The sequence below is a fragment of the Sabethes cyaneus genome, chromosome 2 (genome assembly GCF_943734655.1).
Source record: "Sabethes cyaneus chromosome 2, idSabCyanKW18_F2, whole genome shotgun sequence".
Lineage (NCBI taxonomy): Eukaryota > Metazoa > Arthropoda > Insecta > Diptera > Culicidae > Sabethes > Sabethes cyaneus.
Window position 1 is genome coordinate 164,263,963 of NC_071354.1, and position 25,313 is coordinate 164,289,275.

At 41.0% G+C, this 25,313-nt stretch overlaps 1 protein-coding gene across 1 annotated transcript in view; it reads right to left on the reverse strand.

Moving 5' to 3' along the window:
- The window catches only part of LOC128738036 (uncharacterized), a 114,137-nt gene that overhangs the window by 36,112 nt on the left and 52,712 nt on the right, over positions 1–25,313 (reverse strand). Inside the window, exons 2-4 of the mRNA XM_053832851.1 lie at positions 23,338–23,387; positions 14,747–16,001; positions 13,473–14,675 (exon numbers count right to left, since the gene is read on the reverse strand). Of these exons, the coding sequence (XP_053688826.1) occupies positions 13,473–14,675; positions 14,747–15,814 (2,271 nt within the window). The 5' untranslated portion in view covers positions 15,815–16,001; positions 23,338–23,387. The remainder of the gene's footprint in view (positions 1–13,472; positions 14,676–14,746; positions 16,002–23,337; positions 23,388–25,313) is intronic.

Below are 25,313 nucleotides of genomic sequence, written 5' to 3' on the forward strand. Positions count from 1 at the left end.
AAATGCTACACGCCGGAGGACGGTTACTATTAAATGCTATTCGTGAAGAATTTTGGCCACTTCAGGGCCGCAAGCTAGCACACAACGTCGTTCGCAAATGTATGCGCTGCACTCGCCTTGACCCGATACCGGCACAGCAGCAAATTGGACAACTACCTGCGCATAGAGTCATTCCCAGCAGCCCGTTTAACGTCACGGGAGTCGATTACGCCGGTCCGTTTTACCTACGACCGGTACACAAGCGAGCTGCTCCTGCGAAAGCGTATCTGTGCCTATTTGTTTGTTTCGCAACCAAAGCCGTACACTTGGAACTTGTCAGCGACCTGTCTACCGAAGGTTTCCTGCTAGCGCTACGACGATTCATTGCTCGCCGCGGCCGCCCTGCTCACATTCACTCCGATAATGGCAAGAATTTCGAAGGGGCCAAAAATAAGTTAAATGAGCTGTTTGATCTGCTGCGGAAAAGTGAGGAGACCGAGAAAATCGTTTCGACCTGTGCTGCTGAGGGGATTACTTGGCATCTAAATCCACCGAAAGCGCCACACTTCGGCGGCCTCTGGGAGGCGGCCGTGAAGGTGGCAAAGAAGCATCTGTACCGCCAGCTCGGATCAAACCGTGTATCCTTTGAACACCTTACCACCATCTTGGCCCAAATTGAGTCGCTGATGAACTCCCGACCGCTCCTACCAATGTCCGAAGATCCGAACGATTTGGCTGCGCTCACGCCCGGTCATTTCCTCACAGGATCCAGTCTACTAGCCCTGCCCGACCCAGACCATCGAGATATTCCGGAAAATCGACTTGACCATTTCCAAAAACTACAGCTGCACGTCCAAAAGTTTTGGTGTCACTGGCGCACAGAGTACCTCCAAGAAATGCAGAAGGATACCACGATGAACGTCCGGAATAATAAGTTGCTGCCTGGCCGATTAGTTATAGTCGTCGATGAGCTACAACCGCCGATCCGTTGGGCTTTAGCTCGCATCCTGACCACTTCACCAGGTCCTGACGGATTGATAAGAGTTGTCTCACTACGCACCGCACGGGGGGTTATCACCCGCCCCATAACCAAAATATGCTTGCTTCCGGAGTATGATGCTGCTGTCGCTGAAACAGAAGAAGCTAATTGTCATCACACGACCTCCAATTCAAAAGGTGTAACTGAAAATTAATCATAAGAGCTAGTTAGATAAGATAGGTGTTATTGTTAATCGTCATTCATGTCAATGTAAGTTGAATTTTATTTGTATTGAAATTGTAATTTCAAGGAGGCGGCGATGTTATATCATGTACGGAATAATTTCGATCAGTTCGACCTGCACCACTAGAAAGCTACCACGCACGATAAGTCCGTTTCCGCTGTTCCTAAGAACACAGTCACAACAGTTGGTTACCAGTAGGTTAGTAACGTCACCAGTAATTAATTCTGCTGAGTCCGTCGCCGAGTAAACATCAAAGTGAAATACAGCATTTTAAAAGCGAAAACTTATAAAGTGAAGTAACACACCCTGTGAGTTCGTTTTATCTTTTTCAATCATCTTTGTCTAGCATTGTTTATAATTCCACTTCTTCGTACCTTTTCTACCGAGTTACCGTAGTTTTCCACCTGTTAGAACATAGAGAAGATTCACGGGAAAAATTCAAGCCGAGAATTGACCTTCTCGAATGCAAACCATTTATATCACAAAATCTAATTGGGTCAAATCTCAAACTAACGCAGCCAATTCTTGACAGCATTCTATAAAATGACGATTACTTGAATCAATTATTTTTCTTATCAATGGCCATGCCAACTGCGCAGTATGTACCGCAGAGAGAGTTCCAAGGAATTTGTTTGTTTGTTTATTTATTGTACATCATATGACATAAAAGTCTTAATGAAGCGACTAAAATGAATTACTTCTAGCTAATCTATTTTTAAACATATAAATGAGTTCGCCAAATTCGAACAGATGTTCAACGCTATTAAAAATTTTCACATAAAACGCTGTTGTTTCAAAATAACCGAAATTCGTCCGGTGAAACGGGCTTACAAGCATCGAGGATGGTTGCAGCACACGTTGTGATGCACGGAAGTTCATCATAGATAGCAGTTTTGGGGAGTCTATTTCACCGTTAAGCACTTTCGCCACGAGTAAGGCCTGTTGTAATTTGCGGCGTCGTTAAAGTGTGTCTAATCCATTTAAGCGGCAACGATCCGGATAAGAGGGCAGGTTGGCAGGATCTCGCAAGGGTAAATCCCTCAAAGCTAAACGAACGAATCTTCTCTGCACACGTTCAATCCACAAGTTCCAATCGAGCTGGTGCGGGGTCCAAACCACACACACATTTTCCAGTATCGGATGTACAAGAGAGCAGTACAACGCTTTCAGGCAATGAGGATCCTTAAAGTCCCGTCCTATTCTAGCGATGAACCCTAATTGTCGCCTGTCGAATGTCAGCTTTCTGTCAAAAATAACGCCAAGGTCATTAACGTGATCCACTCTCTTTAGCGCTTGCCCATTAATAGCATATTCGAAGAGAATCGGCGTTTGAGTTCGGTGAAAAGTAATTACTTCACATTTAGCAGTGTTTATAAGCAATGAATTCAGTTTACACCACGTCGTAAAATTATCTAATAAAAGGTGCAGATGATAACAATCTTCTAAGCTACGAATCGTCAAGTAGATTTTGAAGTCATCGGCGTAAACAAGTCGACTTCCATTGTCTATGGCATGAGCTGCGTCATTAAAAAATATAATAAAAAGAAGTGGGCCAAGTATGCTACCCTGCGATACACCAGATTCGTTTGTGAACGCAGATGATAAATCCGATCCAAGCTTGACTTGTAAAACTCTATCACACAGGAATGATTTCAGCCACGTGACAAACCGCTGAGTAGCAACCAAGCGCAAAATTTTGGTTAGCAGTGTAAGGCGATCAAATGCTGCTTTTAAATCTGTATAGGGGAAAGTAGTCAACAGTGAGACAACAGGAACAGTGAGACAACGTGGATAACTTCGTCATAATGCATTCAAGATCCATGATATTTTCATGGAAGGTGAAGTTTATGAACCTATATTACATAATGTAAGGTTTCCAAGGGTTTGTAGTCACGGAACGACCAGGTAAGAATCCATGCTGATCGGGATCTATGTAGTTCTTAATGTACTCATAATAACTGTGCTAACAACTATTTTAAATAATTTGAATGCAGCCGATAAGTTAGTTATGCCACGGTAATTCTTTACATTCCGACGGTCACCACTCTCGATGATCGGGAATATATATTAATATTTCCAGATATTCAGGAATTTCAGGATTAGGAATTTGCCCTGCATAAACGATTTGTTGAAAATGCAGCAGAGAGCAGCTAGAGTTTCAATGCAACGAAACAAAATAATCAAGTGGAACCAGAAATAATACTTAATTTCATCAATTTTCTTGAAAGGGGAAGGAAGAAAGCGTGGACCTCCCGTAACAAACGCTTTCCATATAGATAATGATTTATTTACAGTTGTTGGAAGAATTTTTGCTAAAGGGTGTCCCACGACAAATTGCATCATGCAAAAAACGCTGTAGAAAAATTACCTAATGGGTATTTTCTGTTGAAAAAGTAGTTAAAAGTAGGGTAAAAGTAGTTTAGAGTGTATTGTTTATACCGTATTTTTATCACTGTCTGTTTTTCGGAAATTAGAAAAAATTGCGTCATCCGAAAAGCAACATCGCGAATTGATTTTGCGCAAGCGACGGAAGAAGAAATGCGGTCGGAATGGATGTTCTTGTAGCGATCAGGTTACAATCGATTACAAGTGTGTCGTGAAAGCGTTTAAGCGGAATCTCAATGCTTCGGTTAGGGATGTGGCCAAAAAGTTAAATCTGTCCATGTCTTTTGTTCAGAGAGCGAAGGACCGGGAGGGACTGTATACGTACGAAGTGCAGTAGGCTACAAATCGTGACGAACGGCAAAATATGGTAGGAAAGTCACGGGCCCGGAACCAGCACACCCAGATGCTGACGAAGCCTCATTGTCTCATCATGGATGATGAGGCTTACGTCAAGGCGGATTTCTGGTCGCTTCCTGAGCTTGATATTCCGGAGGAATTAAGGAAGCAGAAACGTTCAAATTTTGCCAAGAAATACATGATTTGGCATGGATCTGCTCATGTGGCAAACGCAGTGCGTGCTGTTCGTGTCTACCGGGACTGTAAACGGGCAGATTTCCCACAAGGAGTGTTTACAGAGCGTCTGCTTCCTCTGTTGAAGCACACACGAGCCCTGCGGTCTTCTGGCCGGACCTAGCTTTGTGGTGCCACTATTCAATGGAGTGGTACGAAGCCAACTGGATCACGTTCGCACCCAGCGACATGAACCGCCCCCCCCCCCCCCCCCAACGCACCGGAACTAAGGCACATCGAAAAACACTGGGCTATTATGAAGCAGGTATTACGAAAGCATCCCAAGAGGTCAAGGTGGGAGGTCAAAAAGTGGGTTTCCGTACAGAAGAAGCTTCAGCCAGATGTTGTAGTTGTACAGAACATTATGAGTGGAGTTAAGCGTAAGGTGCGAGCACACGGTTTTGGAAGTGGAATGAAATAAATATGTATGCCAAATGCTTACTATTGGGTTAAATCTTATTGTCTGAAAATTTGAAAACAATCGGTCAACTTAGAAATTTTCTGGAGCTTTTTTTCCCGTGATGCAGCTCGATGTGGGACACCCTTTACTACAGCGCCTTTAGTTCTCGTGACAAGAAACTAATGGTAGCCTGCATGCGGCATTAGAGGTTAAACTCATATTTAATACGTAGAACGCAGTATGTGAAAATTCACGGCAAAGTTTCAAAGCCATCGTAAGTCATCGTAAACTTACGTGTGCCACAAGGAAGTCATCTAGGCCCGTTACTTTTCGTACTAGTGATGAACAATCTTCCCGCCTTCATCGACGGAACAAATATTCTGGTATACGCCGATAATGTCAAACTGCTCTTACCAGTAAAGACCGTCGAAGCATGTTTTGGCCTGCAACAAGATCTAGTGAGCTTCGTAGATTCTGTGCTCACTGTGGGTTGCCAGTTAATTCCTGGAACTGTTCTGTCTTGTCGTTTACTAGGAGATCAGCACCAATTGTATTCAAGTATAGCTACGAAAAAACTGACAACCTGCGGGTGACAGTGATATGGGACTTGGGAGTTGTGTTCGAAGAAAAACTCTCGTTCAACAGTCATATTAATAATTTAGTCAAGGAATGTTTGCACCATATGTTTACAATAGTGCGTCGATTTGGCTGCGAACTTAACAATCCGCATGCTCTGCTCGCTATATTCACTGGCTTAATTCGATCCAAACTAGACTTTGCGAGTACCATTTGGAGGCCGGCCGCAGTATACCTATTAAATCAGTTGGCTGGAAGGTATCCAGAAAAAATCGTAAGATTTGCTTTCATTTGTAATTTTAAAGATGCTTGTGCATGAGCAGCTTTGTATGCTTGTCGACTGGACACCGTGACTGCCAGACAGAAAATAACAGATTAATGAAAAAAGCCAGAACAAATACCGACAGCGTTTTGATCTAAAAGATTAGCTTACTTAGCGGTAAAAGTATTATTAAAATTGATCACGCGTTGAAAAGTTACCGAAGATAGAACGAGAGTACCGTGAAAAAATTCTACACACTCACGTTGAAGGTCAGGAGGAATAATCGCCAAGGCTCTCAAATTACTAAAATCGACTGTAAATATTTCGCTCAAACATTACCAGGAAACATTGACGTTGGATCGCGCAAAGCAAACCAAACGTAGAAGTGGAACGTATGACCCTGAACTACGAGCGCAGATCATTAGGGCAGTCCGAAATAATAATGGGATCTCCGGACGAGAAAAAGTTCACTACGGTGTACAGTACCGAAACCTGGCTAAAACAGGACCTGGTTGCAAAAGCCGTGCATGCAAATCTATGTAAAAGTGGACTATAGACAAATCCCGGGTTAAAAATATTACATTTGTAACCGTAAGGGGGATTCTCTGGGTAAGTTAAAATTTGTCTTCGCAGATAAATTCAGTCGCAAGTTAATAATTTGGCAAGGCATTTGTACTTGTAAAACGAAAACGAAGGAAACTGGAGCAACGAGCAACTATGAATTGACAACTTTACAAAGACAACCCTTAGGTACTAACATGCAAAGATTCCTGTTTTTAGAATCCAGAGGATTCTTATTTCATAGTGCAGGCGAATCTCTTACCGAGTTATAGGTATTCCGGGGATTCAACTCTTGGATTCTCATATATGAATCCTGGTTCTATAAGCAAGGTATTCTGTGCGAATCCTTTGCAGAATTCCTACACATGATTCCAATGCGAGGAATCCCACAGATCATAGCAAGATATACTATTTCCTAGCAAACAGGCAGAATAGGTCCTCTCAAGATACATCGGTATTTAGGCCCGCTGTTTTGTTAATGATTTCTACATTCATGGAACAGTAGTATTCAAAACAACACATTCTCAAGGGCCTCTACTGCAAAGATTTATGATTGAATGTTACATAATAATTAATATTCAAGCATGAAGCAAAACAGTACTCTGTTTGGATTGAGCCCTCACGCTTAGTATCACTATTTTCAAACACGTCTAATTATTTACTAAACCGAACTACTCATGCGCCGCAAATGTGGTGCGACGATAGCATAATCAAGGACCATTTGATTAATTTGATTAAACATTAACGCAATCATTCGTATGAAAAAAAAGCAAATTACTCAACCGCTTCATTGCTCCATTCTCTTTCTCCAACCAAACCGAAGCTGGCTCGGCTTGCATAATCCCAATTTCTTCCGCTCGATTGGAGAAAGCAGCTGCTGTTACAGCAGCCAGCCAGCCACCATCGCATCGGCGCGGGTGCCGCAGTGTATATTCACTAGCTTTATGCTCTGAGCATGGAAAGCATGTACGTACTGTACCCAAACTACGTCGCTATGTTCCTATGTAGGTCTGCATCATATGCGATGCTGTTATTCCTTCGCATTATTACTGGTCGAATTGGCGAACGAAGCGTTCAAGTGCAAACAGCAAGCACACTTCGCACTCAAGTAAACTTACATAAGCTGACAGCTGAGACTATGCGGGTTCATATATGGAATAATAAAGTACCAGTGGGCAGCATATTCAACCACCGGAAGCTGACCAGCCACTCGGTGTAGTTACTGCCTTCCTGTACACTTGACATCATTTTGATTTAAAAATAAATCCTCAAAGAGATGCGCAATTTCATATAATATTTTTAGATAGCAGGTAATAAACAAAGGTTCAAAGTGTTTTCCATGAATCATTTTCGTGTAACAGTAAGAAAGGTTTAACAATTTGGTTTTACCATCAACTTAGTGCTGTACGGCAAGCATAGAATTCCCAACCGCAGCAAATCTTCCAGCTGTAAATCATGCGCACCGTAAGAGCGTGTGGTTGGAGAGTTGAGACAAGATCGTGGGAAACAAATCGCAGTAAAATTTCCCCCTTTTACCGGCCTATGAAATATGCAATTAGAATCTCGTTCTCGTTAGTTCAAGTAATCTGTAAGTAAAGCCTTACACCTTAGATAAAGCACCAGTGCAGAGTAACAACAATTTATGAACTCGTAACTTTGGGAAATACTGAATATTTTATTGCTCACGACATGGTTTTACTATCTGCTAGGGAGCTCAGAATATAATACATTCCACTGAGGCTTCGTTTTAATCTAGTTCTGCAGTCCGCAAAACGCATGCCCTGGGGGGAAAGCCAGGCCGAAGTCGGAATATGAATTTTTCATAAGAAATAAGTTTCTGACAGGTAGTATTCTGCTTACCGGCCGGCCGGCCGGCACGGCGTGCGAAGGAGGTTCGGGAGTGCCCCAGCAGTCAAAGAATGTTGAACCATGAAAATTCCGAATGAAGCACTTAAAATGAAATCGACACTTCGTCCTGACTCCCTTGCCCTTTCCATGTGTAAAAAGTGAGTATCGCTAAGTTCTTTTCTGTTTGGATTTGCCCTCCTTATATCGGAAATTCTATGCACTTAATCTTTAATAGCCAAGTGAGGTTGAATGGAACAGTACGAAATGTTTGACTTTTATTGATTCATATTGTACCTACTATATTTCGTCGTTATTGCATTTGATGAGGCTATATGGAGCAACATATTTTTTATTACCTCACTTTGAAGGAGCACATTGAAAGTATCCAAGTAAAATGTAATAAATATATGACATGCATTTATCTGCTCATAAACAGAAGTTCGTGACTTTAATTACAAAATCCTGATGAAAATCATTTTGAACCAAGCACTCTAATATTTTAAATCTGGATACTCCCAATTTACGCTTCAGTATTCTTTTTTATGCTGCCATTTTTAAAACTTGAATGTAAAATCAGTTTCTAATAAAACATTCAGTGAAACTAAGGGAATTGAAAAAATTGCGCAAAACACAAACAATATCTTAAATGGAATTTCAAAGATAAAAAAACTGCGCAATTGAAACGAAATTTAAATTAAAAACTTAACCTTATACGGTAAAGCGAAGCTAAGTTAAAAGAAAATGAATTTCAAATTCTCATCATCAACGGATCAATTGAGTGAAAATTAATGCAAAAATGGCAAAAAATATTGAAACACAAATGATATCTTTTTATTGTCATTTTTGTGTTATTTTTGAGATATTATCGTCACTTTTGTATTGATTTTGATGTCGTTTCGGTATTATTTTTGTATTTGTTCCACATTGCTGTGTTATTTTTATACCAGCTTTGGCCTTTTTTTTGTGTTATTTTAAAGTAAGGCACCTTATTTTTGTGCAATTTTATCGTGTCATACATGTATTCGTACCATTTTTGTAATATATGTCATTTCTGTAAAGTCATTTTAAATTTATTTCATTTTGTTCTTTTAATGCTGATTTTCGCTTCTCCTTTGCGTTGTTTTTTGTGTCATTTCTGGATTATTCCAGTATCTCTTGTGTATTTTTTTTTTTGGTAATTTTGTGCCATTTTGGTATTATTTTTGTATTATGCTTGCGCTTTTTCATATCTTTTTTGTGTCATTTTTGTAACATTGTCCGTAATTTTTATATTCGACTTGTATCATTTTACTTTTGTATCCTGAAAAGTACCATTTCGCAGGGGTGATCTTTTCCTTACTCGCTGTCGCTCGTTCGGACTCAACTGAAGGAAAGTAATAGAGGTCAGTAGACCTAGGAAAACAAATAAACCTAGACAGTGGTGATTTCTGCGGGGAGGTGGCTTCCAACGGCGGGTCGCCGGCAACACTCACGGCCGTCTCGCCCTGAACGATCTAGTGTTACTATAGATAGTTTTTGTGGTCGACGTCTTTGTGGAGTCTCGAATTTTTCGAGTTCGATTAGTTTCTGAGTTACGCAAAAATTCCTGTTTTATTTGTATGAGAGTCCTTATCCCCCTACCACAGGGGTGAGAGGTCTCTAACCATCATAAAATAAATTCAAGACTCCAAAATCCCCCACATGCCAAATTCCATTTGCTTGATTAGTTCTCAAATTATGAGGAAATTTGTATATCATTTGTTGTATTGTGTTGTATTGTTGTATATGATATCGCTCCTAAACAGGGGAGGGGTCCTAATTCATAAAAAAAATCTTGCCACATGCCAAATTTAGTTCCATTTGCTTGATTAGTTCTCGAGTTATGAGGAAATTTGTATTTCATTTGTATGGAAGCCCCCCCCCCTCTTAAAAGGGGAAGGAGTTATAATTTACCATAGAAAAAAATTCTGCCCCCTAAAAGCCCCACATTCCAAATTTGGTTCCATTTGCTTGATTAGTTCTCGAGATAAGAGTAATTTTGTATTTCATATGTATGGAAGCCCCCCCCCCCGCCCCTCTTAAAGGGGAGAAGGATCATAATCCCCTTCCTAAAGGGGGGAGGGGTCTCAATTCACCATAGAAAAATTTCTTACCTCCGAAAACATCCACATGCTAAATTTGGTTCCAATTGCTTGATTAGTTTTCTAGTTATGCAGAAATTTGTGTTTCATTTGTATGGGAGCCCCCCCTCTTAAGAGCGGGAGCGGTCTCTAACAGTCGTAAGAACCTTTTTTGGCCCCAAAAACCCATACATGCAAATTTTCACGCCGATTGGTTTAGTAGTTTTCGATTCTATAAGGAACATACCGACAGACAAACAGAAATCCCTTTTTATAGGTATGGATTTGATAGGTGTACCACATTATGCATACGGGTGTAAGGCATACGGACGTTAGACATAAATACATTAGTTATAATGGACGATACGCATAATGGACGATAGGCATAGTGAGCGGATGACATGATGGGCGTTAGGCAATCTACAGTTAGCTTGCAACAGGTCCAATCGAGTCCATTTTTAAAGGATTGCATATAAAGTGAGTCGCATTACATATGAATGGTCGAAACACAAATGACCGAATCATGGATGCCTGAAAATCAAATGGGAAAAAAACAAATAGCATAATAGATCTTATGGCCGAATCACAAACGGCAGTTTATCGTAGAAAATTTTTACGGCCTCTTACTCTGTACTCTTCACAAAAAAGAAAAGTGAAGTGATCTATAGTCTATAAAAAGACGAGATTCAGCCAAGTAGGGGTTCGGTATTTCGTGTTTCGACCTTTTGTGAAGAAGTTCGGTCTTTCGTGATTCGACCAAATATAATTTCGGCTTCTGTGACAGTAGTTGAACTTCGGCCATTTGGATTTCGGCTATTTGTTATTCGGCCTTTCGGTACCAGCCTGGTGAGTTGATGCGTGAGCTTCGGAACACTAACAAGAGTCGGTAGGGCTGTAGAAATCCGCAGTGGCCGGCGTTTTTGACGACGGGTCGCCGGCAATACTAGCGGCCTACGGTCGTCCGGCCCTTAATGAGGTATGAAAAGTCTTGAAATTTTTTTTACGGAATTATGACAAATGGTCCTTAGGTTTATGCCAATGTTTTTATAGCAAACGACGTTATGCCAAACAGCGTTGTGCCAAATGATTTTATGCTAAATGGGCGGACCCGGTTTTTATTGCATTGTGATGGAACGATGTTTGGGTCAATAGCGTTGTGGGGTTAGGTTTCACCAAGTCCCAATAGAGAACACGTTTTATTAGTGGTAAGCTTTAAGCTACAAATATATTTTAACATAACTAATTTAATATCTTTTCGACTGAATTTTACTTACAAATTTGGTGTACTTATAGCATGACAAATGGATCGTATCTAATATTCCTTGTTTTTAACTATAAATAATTTTAATTCTTTTATTGCATGTGAACGATTTTAGCAACTTACTTGATTGCACTACTGTGTTAACGAGAGCAAATTTTAATAGCAATTTTATCTAGTATCAAGTTTAAACTGTAAATAGTACATTTAATTTTGTTTTAAGTAACTTTAAGTAGAATTATCTAATTTAATTTAATATATAATTATAATGCTCACTGAATAGAAATGGCACTTTCTTCTCGCCATCGGCAGATGCTCTGTACAATACATTAATTTTGCACGTCATTTGATATGAAGTATGCTGGCTGGATATCGGCGTGACATGGAGGCTGCTGAATAGTAACAGCGTTACCGTAACCGGGGGGCTCGTCGTCACAAGCGTATTCATAGAAAAGCGAAGTTTTATGAATTATGCCTTTCGACTATTGTACCTAGCGTCCGTTATGCTTAATGTCCGTATTCCAAAAGTCCATATGCCTGTCGTCCGTATACCTAACGTTGCGCACCCGTATTTGAAATGTTATTGCGTCATCGTTGTATCATTTTTTTGTGTATGTTGTTTATTCCATTGTGATATATCTTTTGTTATATTTTTCGATATTTTATTGCATTTTTTGCGTCATTTATATATTATTGTCCTCTGCTCATAATAATAATAATATATAATTTTTGGGTAATTTATGTCATTGTTATATTAAATCGTTAATAATTGTATCATTTTTGAGTCACTTTTCTGTCATTGTTTGCTATTTTCGTATCATGTTGATCGCTAGAGTCAGTCTTCCTTACTAGTACCATTTCTGTGTCATTTAAATAGTTTAAATTTAACATAAAATTATGATAGTTTTTAAACATAAGGCTTGATTCCAAAAAGCACATTTACAATATAGAAAAAAGTTGTGAAAAACGAACAGCTAAATTTGTTTTTGTGTCATATTTGACGAGCAACATTTCAAAAGCGATTCTCTTTGCGTCTCCTCTCTTACGCTTACAACGCAGGAATAAATGCACTTAAATGCGTCTATTTTGCGTGAAACGGTTGCTGGCGTTATAGGCTAGCTAATCCTTAAGAAAAATTGGGTTGTAATGCATTTATGCCGCTGTAATAAGCATAAGAGAGGAGACACGAAGAGAATCTCTCATTTGCACATTGGATTTGTTGACATGTTGGTCGAGATTTGTAGTAATTTTTAACATTTATATTCTATTTGTCTAATGCTTTTTCCAAGCGTGTCTTGATAGAATCCGTAGACTAAGAAAGATGAAAAACTTTTACTTTTAAATCCACTATTTATTCATTATTTTGACAGATATGAGCAATTCTCGTGGAAATGGGGCCACTACTAAAACAAGGTCTTCAAATGTTTGAACTTTTGTACTTAATTGGTTGAAAATGGTTAAAAAATGAGAATTGCACTTTTAATACCTCGAAATAGTGGACCCCTCGTTCGCCAAGGGGCCTAACAGTTTAAAAAAAGTTGATTTTTTAGCAAAACTTGAGATCATGTAATATTTCATGAATTTGCAATAAAACAACTAACAAATTACCCGATTCTGTAAAGAAGAAGAACAGGGCGTTCAAATGAAGTAATAAATTTGTTGGTGGCCATCTTGGATTTGGTCACCATATTGGATTTTATCAATAAATCGCCGTTTTCGCCATGAGCCCCCCAACCGATTTTCATTTGAAGACCGCAATTGGAAAGCTGAGAAAAAAATGCTACAAGAAACATTAATAAAATTAGGTGTGCATACATATATGTATTTTGTTTCTGACTTATTGTATCAAGTTTGAAACATAGGTATATTGATTTATATGACAATGCAAGAAAATTTTCACAGTATTCTAAAAAAAATACCGCCTGAAAATGTTTTAGAACATTTTTTCCAGTTTATCGAGAACTCTTTTTACATTTTTATAAAAAAATATTTATTCTACATTGACTTAGAGTTTTTTGGAAATTAAATATTGTTGTCGTTTCATAAAATTCTAAGGACTTTGGCCCCGAACTGCACGATGATTTTGGAAAGTAGCCAATTACATTACTGTTCAGTTCGTAGACCGTGATGTAAGGGAGTCACCAGGCAAATTTTTTTTTAGTTTAAAAGAGCTTATAAAAAAGAAATTCCATCCAATAAAACATAGGGCATTATCCGCAAATCATAAAATATTTCTTAGAACTTTAAACAGAAGATGGAGCACGTAGTTTGGTGCATCCAAAATCGTCCATTGAGAAAAAAAGCCACTTACCTCTGTACAAAACGAGCATCCGCACTGCGATATCCGAGTGAGATTGTCACCCCTGAACTCGCCGAGACACAGCTTGCAGGTGTATTTCGCCGTCGGATTAATTGCACCGGTGCCGGTTGCCGGGGCCGTCGCCGGAACTATCACGACATGCTTACCACTGACGATGGTAGGGCTGGGTGGTGCCAGCATAGCCGAACGTGACGTTACCGACGCTCTACTGCTGGCCGACGGCGATGACGAGGACGTCCCCGAATGCGAACTGGTTGACGCAGTAGGAGACGACGAGGAAGCGCGGGGTGACGACGTCGACGAGGAAGATGATTCCGAAAAAGTTTTGGTCAGTCGAAGCAAATTGCTAACATGCTTGCCGCCGCCTCCGCTTTCGGTGGCGGAAACGTTGGCATCGATGCCGTTGGAAGTAGCGCCATTGACAGCAACGAATCCTCCGTTGGAGATATTCAGCGAGTACCGAGACCCGGCGGCTGCCAGTGAGAGAAGACTAGAACAGCGGGAGCATGTGGCTACCGATACGCAGTGGCGTAAACGATTCTTCGGTTTGATAGGTTCCACCGTTTGAGTGGTGGTTAGAGCGAGGACTGTTTCGCATTTACGCAGCCCTCCGGGGTGCGGTCCTAGCAATGGAACGGATTTCGGAGGAGCCAAACTATTGCAGCTTACCTCTTTTTTCAGCAGAGGAACTACCGACCACAGTTTCTGGTGAACGGAACTCAGCGAAGTAGTGGAAATATTCAGTCGGCTTCGCGTCATTTCGACCAGATTGTGCTCGGAAGGACTCTTACTAATCTTAATCTCCGGCGACAGAAGGGGTGCAGTGGCTACATTTGCGGATGTGATGGATTGAGGAGGTGGCGGAGGAGGAGGTGGTGGAACCGGCGGAGGTTCCTTTGATGGTCTTCGCCCGACTAGACTTTTCAGAAATGCTTCCAATCGCCGCTTTCGAGGTACAGCACCGCCCAGCGAAACCGGATGCTGACCGTCGGCTATTGAAACCACTGGAGATGTTGGCACACAGACGGTTGTCGATCGGCGGCCTGTTTGGGTACCGCCACTAGATACTACCGATGACTTTAGGCCACTTATCTGGGGTGATTGTGGTTCCAGCAGAGAAGCATGTTCATGGGTTCCCCCATTGGTAAGAGCGCTTCGTAGACCAGCCAGATTGTGCACTATCGATGCAAAATCCTGCGGATGAAAAGAAAAGAAAAATCATTATGAACCGATCTTTACCTCATCGTGTTAGAATATTCGTTAACCTTGCTTGACTGTATTCCTTGTTCTTCCTCCAGCAGCAGATCGTATCCTGGTGCGTTCCAGGAATGTCTGAAGTTAGTTTTACCCTTTCGTTCCTCCCCAACACCGTCCGCCGTCTCCTCGGAAATGATCGACGTTGAAGTCGTCACTTGTCCGCCCCAATCCGACAATCCAAGAGGCCACTGCAAACTACGCCGTTTATGGAACTCTTCTTCGACAGACTCCAGTGTTGTGCAACCCCGGCTTTTCGCCGGCCGTTGAGTTCTTCGACGAACCCTATAATCTACGTTGAATGTTTCGCAACTTCCTAGGCCTTCTAATTCGGTCCCAACTTCTTCGGTTAGAGATAACGTCTTCTGCAACTCTTCTTCTTTATCGGCAGTTTGAAACACTAATTTTCTATCACACAACAAAGGTACACTTTCGACTTTATCCAGCGGTAGCTGGTCAAACTGATTCACGATAATATTCTTCCGTGGAGTAATAATTTCAGTGTTGGGTAGCTCCTGGACGCTTATTTCTACCCGTTTGAATTTCGCTTGGGGTGGTGGATTTATGCTATGCACCTCACCACCTGAATGGACTTTCATATAACCACTAATACTACTGCTATCACTAGAAACCCGCTTCAACTTGATCAACTTATTAACCGAACTGAACGTATCGCACAGCGAGTTACGGTTCGGCTTACGATTTTGAATAAGACAATCACTATCACTATCCTCGCATGACTGCGGTATGATACTGCCGCTGCTTTGCAACAGATCTTCGGCCCCGTTCTCGGGTGGACACTTTTCACAAATTTCCCCACTAACCCGTTTCAGATTGAGGTTCTTCACTAGAAGTTCACTCAAATCACTATGTAGTGTTTTCAGTGAGGGCGAGCTGGTTCGATTTTCGGCCAAAATCTCCTTATGCAGAACACGACCGCCTCCAGCCACGGATGGTGGGGTAAGATTCTGGTGATCAACAGTCAACGAAGGTGGAGATTTCTTCGAGCGTAAAACCACAATCTGGGCAGCTGGTGCCGAGGGCGACGAAGGCCCGGAAGGTACTAAAGTCGTTGTCATTATTGATATTGTTATGTTTGTTCGCCAGCGGTGGCACCGGAACGTTTCTGCAACTCTCGATAGTGGTTCGTTCTTCGTTGTTTTTGTTGTTGCTGAGCTGTGCTGTAGTTACTGAATTGGAAGTACTGCAGATCGTCGGTGGAATCAGTGGCGCGGAAAATGAGCGGCAGCCGCCCTTGTGTCTAGCCTGGAAGAGAAGGAAATAAATTGGACGACTATTAATTAATGTTCGGAGGCATGGTATAGATTTCGAACAACCGAACGCTGACTATTTGCACAGTCTGGTGTCTGGGCTTATAATGGGGAAAATGGATCGGAAAGCCGCACGGAATTGATTTATGGGTTTGCATTGTGGCTGTACCATTCAAATGAGCTGCGATGAGTAAGCTTAATAATAATGAACTGGAGCCGTGCTGACACATTAGTGATGTAAAAACAATTTGTGGTATGACTAACAATGATAGTACGGGTGAAATCACACACAGGTGACAATCTGAACCTTGCCGAGGCATGTGCACCTAAACGTCTCGGTGAATTTCTCTTTTGACACAATGCGGGATTTTTATTTTTTATTTCATTTTAAAAACTTATACCTAATGTGTCTCGCGCAGTTATCTGAAATTTTTCGCACATTACCGCGTAAACTTATGTTTACTGCTGGCACCGCTAGAATTTCTGGAATTGCGAATTAATGTTGCCGAACTAAATAATAACTAAATAACTAAAATAATCGTTTAATTTTACTAAGCACTGTATAGGTAAAAATTGAACACACTCACTTGTTTGTCAATTTTTTAACTTGTGAGTACAAATGAATTGAAATTAAGATCAAATGTTTATATCGACAGAGTTTCATCAAAATTGATTGACTGGCTACAGTGAGGCTTCTGAACAAAAACCTGTGCGCAAAAAATTTTGAGTATTCACTTCGAAAACCCAAATGTTTCTCATCGTAGATCGGTAAGCAACTCGGAGTCGCACACTCATCTGTATCTCAAGTAATCAAAACGTAATCAAGCAGCATTAGGCTATGACACGAAAAGGGGTTAACAGTAGGAAATACGAAGTCGCAGATCCGTAGAAGACCAGGACAGTAGTTAACCAATTCAAGCGCCAACCCAACATACATTTCGATTCTGGATGTGACAAAAAAATAGATACGTTCTGGACTGACAACAGCTGGATGAAAGCATCGATCAAAATACTGGTCGCATTGATAATAATGCGCATGTGTACAAAGTTCGAAAGGCACCGAACCGGAAAGACAAACAGAATACGGCGGCCGGAGCTCGCGCAAAGAAGCTGTACAGGACGTGACTCACAAAAAACCTTTCGGCACTTCAATGAATGATGAAACGTGCATCATGGTTGACCCCAGACAAATGCTGGGACAGGAATATTATGTTGTTACTTCTAAGTTTGCAGTTGGCGGTCCTGTAGTCACAAGGCTACCGAGTCTGCCTTGACAAACGAGTGCTCGTGGGTTCAAATTCGTGGCTTTAAAGGGCAAATTATACCTTGTTCCACTACCTGATTCTGGGAACGAGATTGGTATTGCATAAGAGGTAAGGAAAACACTGATATTTAAGCACGTATAATAAAAAGAAGTTCGCTCACTTTATAGCGATACTGCAAAAAGAACGAAGGCGAAATACAACAGCTGGACGAAAGCATAGATCAAAATACTGGTCGCATTGAATATAACAAAATTCGCTAAAAAAAATCCTTGTTTAGTAAGCAATCTACCTTGCCGATGTGGCAAAGTAAGTCAGCCATACATCGCATCAGAGACCGTCAATGAACAAATTTATAGAAAGACTATTGAAGGACCATCAATGTTGCTTTCGTACCAAAAGGGAGAAACATTCCAAACACTCTGCAATTTCACTCTATCAAGAAATGTTGGCCCATCAAAAAAGAAAACCTTCGTAAAATCCCAAAAGTTATCAAAAATGAACTGGAATTGAAGAAAGTGTAGTTACAAGTCGACCCTATCACTACCCAAAATTTGATTGAAGGGAAGAAGGCAAAGATGCAAACGTTTAGGTTGGAATAAGATGTTCAATAAAGCAAAGCAATACATTGCACAATACGCAAGTCTCCTGTGCAGACTTCGAGAAGTGGTTCATTTTGTTCTATTATCCACAAAAATCATGATAAAAGCTAAACTTCTCTGCCGTCCGTAAAATGAGCTCAAATAGCTGTTGTCAACACATCAGAAGAATCAAATATCATCCATTCCATACTGTGCGAAATGCTAGAATAGTCCATTTTGCCCAAGTCACCCCCATAGACATATATAACCTAATTAAAATGATTAAAACTAACTCAAAGGCAAAAACAGTCTTCGGAAAAAATGAGTATTTTGTCATACTGAATAACTTTGGAGAGCAGTTGAAAGCAATAAATGTTCGCGGGAATTGAGTTTGGACCGGAATAGATTTCGGAGGAATTGAAAACTGCTTCTTGTATGTTCGAGCAACTGGTAACGAATGAAAAGTTTTTCTTTTTATTACAAATTATTAACAAATTAGGTTACTAAGGTAACAAATAATGTTGCTAGCGTAGCATTACTCTAGCAACCGGTGATGTTGGTACAGGGTAGCACTCAACACTCCTCCTCAACATCAGTTGGCTTTACTCCAATTAGCTGACGAATTTGTTGAAGTTTGATTGCTCCCAATGGTTTAGTGAGAATATCCGCCTCCATTTCTTCTGTGGGACAATACTGGATGTTTACAATACCCGTTTTCACCAAATCCTTAACAAAGCAGTATTTAGTGTCAATATGCTTCGATTTTCTTGAGGATCTGTCACTAATGGTAAGCGCAATACAGCTTTGGTTGTCCTCATGGATTAATATAGGTAAATCCAAAATTTCTCCCACATCGTCCATAAGTTTCCGTAGCCATTGCAATTCCTGCAAACATTCTGCAAGCGCCACGTATTCTGCTTCCGTACTTGATAGCGCCACGGTTGTTTGCTTCCGGCATGCCCATGCTATAAGACCGCCTCTAAATTTGAACAAAAAACCAGTATTCGATTTTCGGTTCCCAATTTCACCAGCCCAGTCTGCGTCAACGAAACCTTCCAGCTTCATGTTTGCTTTTCCACCTAAATGCAATTCGTGATGTATACTACCTTTGAGATAACGCAGTATTTTCTTGGCTTCGATCCAGTCTGCAGTTGTTGGGTTTGATACTCGGCGTCCAAGGATCGATGTCGCTATAGCAATATCTGGACGCGTGTTAACGGAGATGTATAACAAAGCACCAATTAAGCTCTGATACTGCTCTCTATCCGGAAGATGCTCACTATCCTCCTCCTTTTGTTGTAGAAATCCGGTTGCCATTGGTACCTTCGAGGCCTTACACTGTCCTAACCCAAAACGCTCCAGAATCTTCTTAATATAACTTTCTTGATTAAGTACATATATTCCTTTTTCCAATCGAACATGGATTCCAAGGAAATGCTTTAAGCTTCCTAATTCTGATATTTTAAATTTACCTTTCAAAGCTTTGACGAACAATTCATACTCCTTAACAGTTTTACTGACAACAACAATGTCATCCACGTAAATAAGCACGAACATCATCAGCCCGTTCGATCGCCTAACGTACAAACAGTTATCAGCAGTTGATCGTTGAAATGCACATTCCTGGAGCACAGCATCAATACGTTGGTTCCAGACACGGGCAGCCTGCTTCAGCCCGTAGAGACTCCTCTTCAACCGACAAACAGTACTTGGATCCTCGATAGTATATCCTGGTGGCTGTTTCATGAAGATCTCCTCCTGAAGCTTTCCATAAAGATACGCAGTTTTGATGTCGATATGTCTCACCTGCATTTGTTGTTGACTTGCCAGAATAAGAACGGTGCGGAAAGTAATTTGCTTTACCACAGGAGCGAATACTTGATCGTAGTCGGACCCAAATTTTTGGGAGAATCCCTGCGCAACTAGTCTGGCTTTAAAACGTACCACTTTTCTAGATTCGTCTTCCTTCCTTTTAAATACCCACCTGCATCCGATGGCCTTCCTTCCAGGAGGAAGATGTGTAAGCTCCCACGTCTCATTCTCTCGGAGAGATTCCATTTCTTCTTGCATAGCTACCTTCCATTCCTTACTGTCAGCACTACTTAAAGCTTCAGTGAACGTTCTTGGATCTGCAGATGGACCTGATGCTATACCAATCATCAACCTTTCCGGTGCTACGCCAAAATTGGAACGACTAGACCTCCGTACTGAATCCTGTACAATAGAATTTTCACTTTGTACTGGAACGCAATCAGCAGCCGCTTCATCTTCATCATCAGAGTAGAATTCATCCTGGGAATCTTCATAACTCTGCTTCACCACTGGAACTGTTATCTCACTGAGTACTGCAACTTCCCCAGATCCATTGGCCTCTTTTTCAAGGTATCTTGAAGTACCACCAGCTACCGTTTTGCCTTCGTCGGATATTTCCATGAATTTAACATCTCTGCTTATTACAATCTGCCCGGTGTTAGTATTTAAAAACCTATAAGCCTTGCTCTCAGAGGAGTAACCGACGAATGTCATTTTAACCGCTTTCACGTCGAATTTCTTCCGCTTCTGAGTAGGCGTCCAAACGTAAGCACCGCAGCCAAACACTTTCATATGCTTAAGATCTGGCTTTGTTCCAAACCATATTTCGAATGGTGTGCCATTTATCGCTGTTGAAGGTAGCCGATTCTGTATATAAGCCGCTGTGTTAACTGCTTCCGCCCAAAAACGTCGAGGCATTCCCGCATCTAGCAACATGCAAAGAGCCATCTCATTCAAGGTCCTGTTTTTCCGCTCAGCGACTCCGTTCTGCTGCGGAGCATATCCAGCAGTGCATTCGGCTTTGATACCTTCCTCTTTGTAGAACTGACGAAGAGCATTGGATGTATACTCTCCTCCTCTATCTGACCGGATAACCTTTGGCTTTTTACCAAACTGATTCTGAGTGAATCGTACATATTCACGGATTTTATCTGCTACGTCGGACTTCTCTTTGAGGAAATACACCACCGCATAACGGCTATGATCATCAATCATTGTCATGTAGTATTTGCAACCTCCAGGCGTCAAAGTCATAGGACCAGCCACATCTGTATGGACAATGTCAAGTACATCCACAGACCTCTTCTCTGCTGCCAGCGGGAATGGGGGCCGCGCCATTTTCCCTTCGACACAGCATTCGCAGGTTTGAACTATACCACACTTTCTAATCTTCATACCGGAAGCTAAGCTTTTGCGTTCAATTTCACTAAGCACGTCTGGATCTCTATGCCCAAGCCTTCTATGCCAAAGATGCTGGCAATCCTCGTTGTGTCGAGACTGCTCCACCATCAGCAGTGTTTCCTTTTCACCGTACAACTTCAACCGATAAAGACCACCAACTCTGTTCGCCATAGCTATAATCTTGCCATTATACACCAATTCACAGCGATCTGCATTAAATCTGGCACAAACACCTTTCTTCGCCAATTTTGTAACCGATATAAGATTGCCTTCCAGGTCGGGAGCATAAATAACATCTGTCAGAGTTACGGTGATTTGTTCTCCAACCTCATTAACGCACTGGATCGTACAGTCGCCTACACCTTTGGTACGAAGTGGTTTGCCATCGGCCGTTGAAATTACAGGATGCACACTTTTATCTAAACGCACGAACGATTCGATATTGTTTGCCAAATGAGCAGTCGCGCCCGAATCAATCACCCACGCATTTGAAACTGTTTCACTATTTCGAACCATAAACGTGAACGACTCTTTTTGGCCGTTTTCGCGCACTGTTTTAGCCTTTTCTTTCGGCCTTTTCTTGTCACCTCTTTCCGCTAACGCCGCCTTGCAGTTCCGCTTCCGATGTCCTGGTTTACCGCAGTTGTAGCAGATAAGATTTTTGTGTTGATTGCTGCCGATTTTTAACACCTGCTCTTCCGTTTCCCTTTTCTGCTTACTCAGCTTCTCTGCTAGATCAACGAGTTTCACCTTCACCATTTCAAGCGTCAGTTCCTCCTCGTTTCGAGCTTCTAACGCTATAGTCAGCGGATCGAACGACTCTGGCAACCCTCTCAAAATCAAAGCAACCTTGAGACATTCCGTCATTTCGAATCCGGAATTTTCCAACCGAGCATAATACTTTTCGATTTCCGCGAGATACAAATCAATGTTTTCGCCTTCTTTGTAATTCTGGTTAGTAATCTGCTTCAATAACGTTACCTTTTGGCCTAAAGAAGTTTTATTGTGCTTCTCCTTTAGCGCCGTCCATGTTGCTCTTGCCGTAGTTTTGGCTCGAATTATACCGAACTGGCCCTCTTCCACCATCAGCTGAATTGTAGCTAGTGCCCGTTCGTCGCCATCCTTCCAGGCGTCAGTTAACGGTTCCGGTGGAGTCCCTGGCTCAACATACTTCCACAACTGTTCCCGCCGCAACAATGCTTGGACCGAGAAGGACCACGCAGGATAATTACCGTTGTTCAACTTCGCTATTCTCGTTAATTCCATCTTCAAGATTTTCTAAAGAACTGCTTCGCTTCAAAATCTTCGAATTTTCTTTATCTGTTCCGGATTACGCTCTGGGCACCATAACCTGTTCGCGGGAATTGAGTTTGGACCGGAATAGATTTCGGAGGAATTGAAAACTGCTTCTTGTATGTTCGAGCAACTGGTAACGAATGAAAAGTTTTTCTTTTTATTACAAATTATTAACAAATTAGGTTACTAAGGTAACAAATAATGTTGCTAGCGTAGCATTACTCTAGCAACCGGTGATGTTGGTATAGGGTAGCACTCAACAATAAATGCATTGGATGCAAAGTTATTGAGTAGAATTGATTTTTAAGTGTACTTTTTAAGCAAATCATTATATCTCGCAACTAGTAAAAGATGTATAGTTACTATATTCAGCAAAGTTGCTCATTTTACTGTGTTCTATAATTTTTCTGAAGAAACAAAATTTTTTTTTACGGATTCAAAAAAGCAAAAGTTTGTATCACCCTGATAGATGAATATAAGATCACCTAAATAGCTTAAAAAGATGCGCAGTATTTTCTTCATAAACTTCTCTAAAGACAACATCGTTGAAAAATTATGATTTTTTTACGCAATAGCAAATGAACGTGTTTTCGTAGATCTAGGAGAAAATCAGGCAAAACGGACCGATTGTGAATTCATCACGGTACTAAATCGATGACATTAAACTCTCCTGATGTCTTTCGAATGTACTGGTGCTATTCGAGTTTATTCCCCTGTCTTTGGATTAGTTTTAATCGGTTTAATTGGGTTTTACAGTGTATTTAGGGGTGAATTGGGCAACATGGACTATTCTTGCATTTCGCACAGTATGGAATGAATGGGATTTGTTTCCTCTGATGTTTTGACAACGTTTGGAAGCTATTTGAGTTCTTTTCACTGGCGGCAAATAAGGCGAACAAAACACGAAGTTGGTCTATTGAGGTATAATTGACTTAACAACTTAAGTAATTTTACAAAATAACGACAAATGACAACTTACCATTTTGAAGAAAAACTGCAACCAATCCAAATTGTTGAAAACAAAGCAACCTGGAAGAAAAGGAAAAACAAAATCTAGTCAATCTTTACGTTACAGTTTTAAGATATGAGTAGAGAAATTTTTGTAACTATTATTTGACCATAATAGCTTCCATGCAACAAGGAAAAATAGTTTGGCTGAAATAATAATTTAAAGTTGTTATTTGCAGTAAATATCACTTGCAGCTTTCAAAAACTACAATCTATCACGATACTGAATCTCATACAAATCGATTCGTAATAGATGTGCCAATGTGGGCTTTAAATTAAAAGACTGGATTTTGTGGGTAACTGTTGGAATTTTCACGTAATGGGGTATGAAATGGGGAAGGCAAATGAGGAAGCGTCCAACATAGCTCCAGCCATCCCAAGCCCCTACCTAGCGCCTCCACGCGGCCTTACCCGGTAATGCTCTATTGAGTAGCCAAGCTAGGAGGTGCGATGAAGGGTGGTTCCCGGCTGCTTGATCTCAAAACTGCGGGTTTGGATGACGGCTGATCCGCACGACCTTGTTAGTAGGTAAGCTTAACATAAGTTATTTTAATGATTAGTTTTGTTTTAGCTCATGGAGCAAGCACTGTACAGTGAAAACTCGGGCCGAAGAAAGTTTGAATAATGCTCATGGATACCAGAAGAAAATTAATAATTAAATAGTAATTAAATTAATAATGGAAGCACTCATGTAAACTCAAATGATGCAACTCTATTCCATTCGAAGGACTGCTGGTAAGATTGTTCTGTTTTTGTCTATATATTTTCGTATAATGTATATTCATATAGGTAACACATATTTTATTACATTGCCATATACCATCATTATCGTAAAGGGGACGGAGCATCAGGGTATCGAATGAATCGAAGACTGGATGAGGGATGTGGTAACCAGCCCAAGTCATATAAGGTTGGAGAGGATTTTGACGTGCTCTTCTAGCACACAAATCATCACGCAAGATAAGTTTGCACGGCGAAGTTATGTATCTAGAAACCGGAAGTCTATGCTGGAAGGAGTGTCTTATATCCCGTGTAATCATATAAGCGACATTGCTTATAGATCCACCCAACCCCTTTTGGTCCTTCAGCACAGCATTGACATGATTAATCGCAGTAATGAGTCAACAAAAAAAAAGGACCTGGAAGAATAGAGGTCGAACAGTCATCGCATAACCAAGGCTATGTTCACGTCTAAATCCAAGGTCAGATCCAAGGTCAACTGTCCAATCGGTCTGTCGCAGTACTAAGTCAGCCATACGTCCGTTTCTCCACAACCCTTATAATCTTTGTATTTCATTAATCAATACGTAAGAATTCAAAAAATAATCAAAATCCGCAAATATTGTGCAATTATTGATTTTCTGGCTCAAACAAATTTGCATTGCGTTGCTAATTGCCATATAAGGTTGATTAGCATAGTAATGCTGATAGAATCCTACAATTACCAGGATTGCTCGTATAAAAGTGTTAAAATTCGACAATGAAATTTCGAAATGGTAAATTAAGTTTTATACGAGTTCATAAAAACTGATCAAATTATGCACTTCTAGCCGTGCTACCCCGGGGTGGCATCCCTCTCGCCGGCGTTTCAACAGCCAATATTTACAACCCTTCTGACACGCCAACCGACACCAACGACAGCATGACGCAAATCTTATCAGCAAACTAATTATCCAATTGGCGAAGGTTGTTTCAGGCTAATATTTGCGGACAAATTGATTTCTCGTCAAGGTTTACTATAATTACTCTGTTATTCACTGCACTTGGTTCGCCCTGCATAGTTGTAGGTATTGATTCGCCAGCCAGGGGAAAAGAAGTTTACTGCAATTAAATCCCTAGAGCCTGAGCACATCGTCAACACATTTTGGAGGACGACAATTATTCACATAATTCTGGAAACAGTTGAGTGGCTGCATTGAACAATCATTTGAAATCGATAGACAGGCA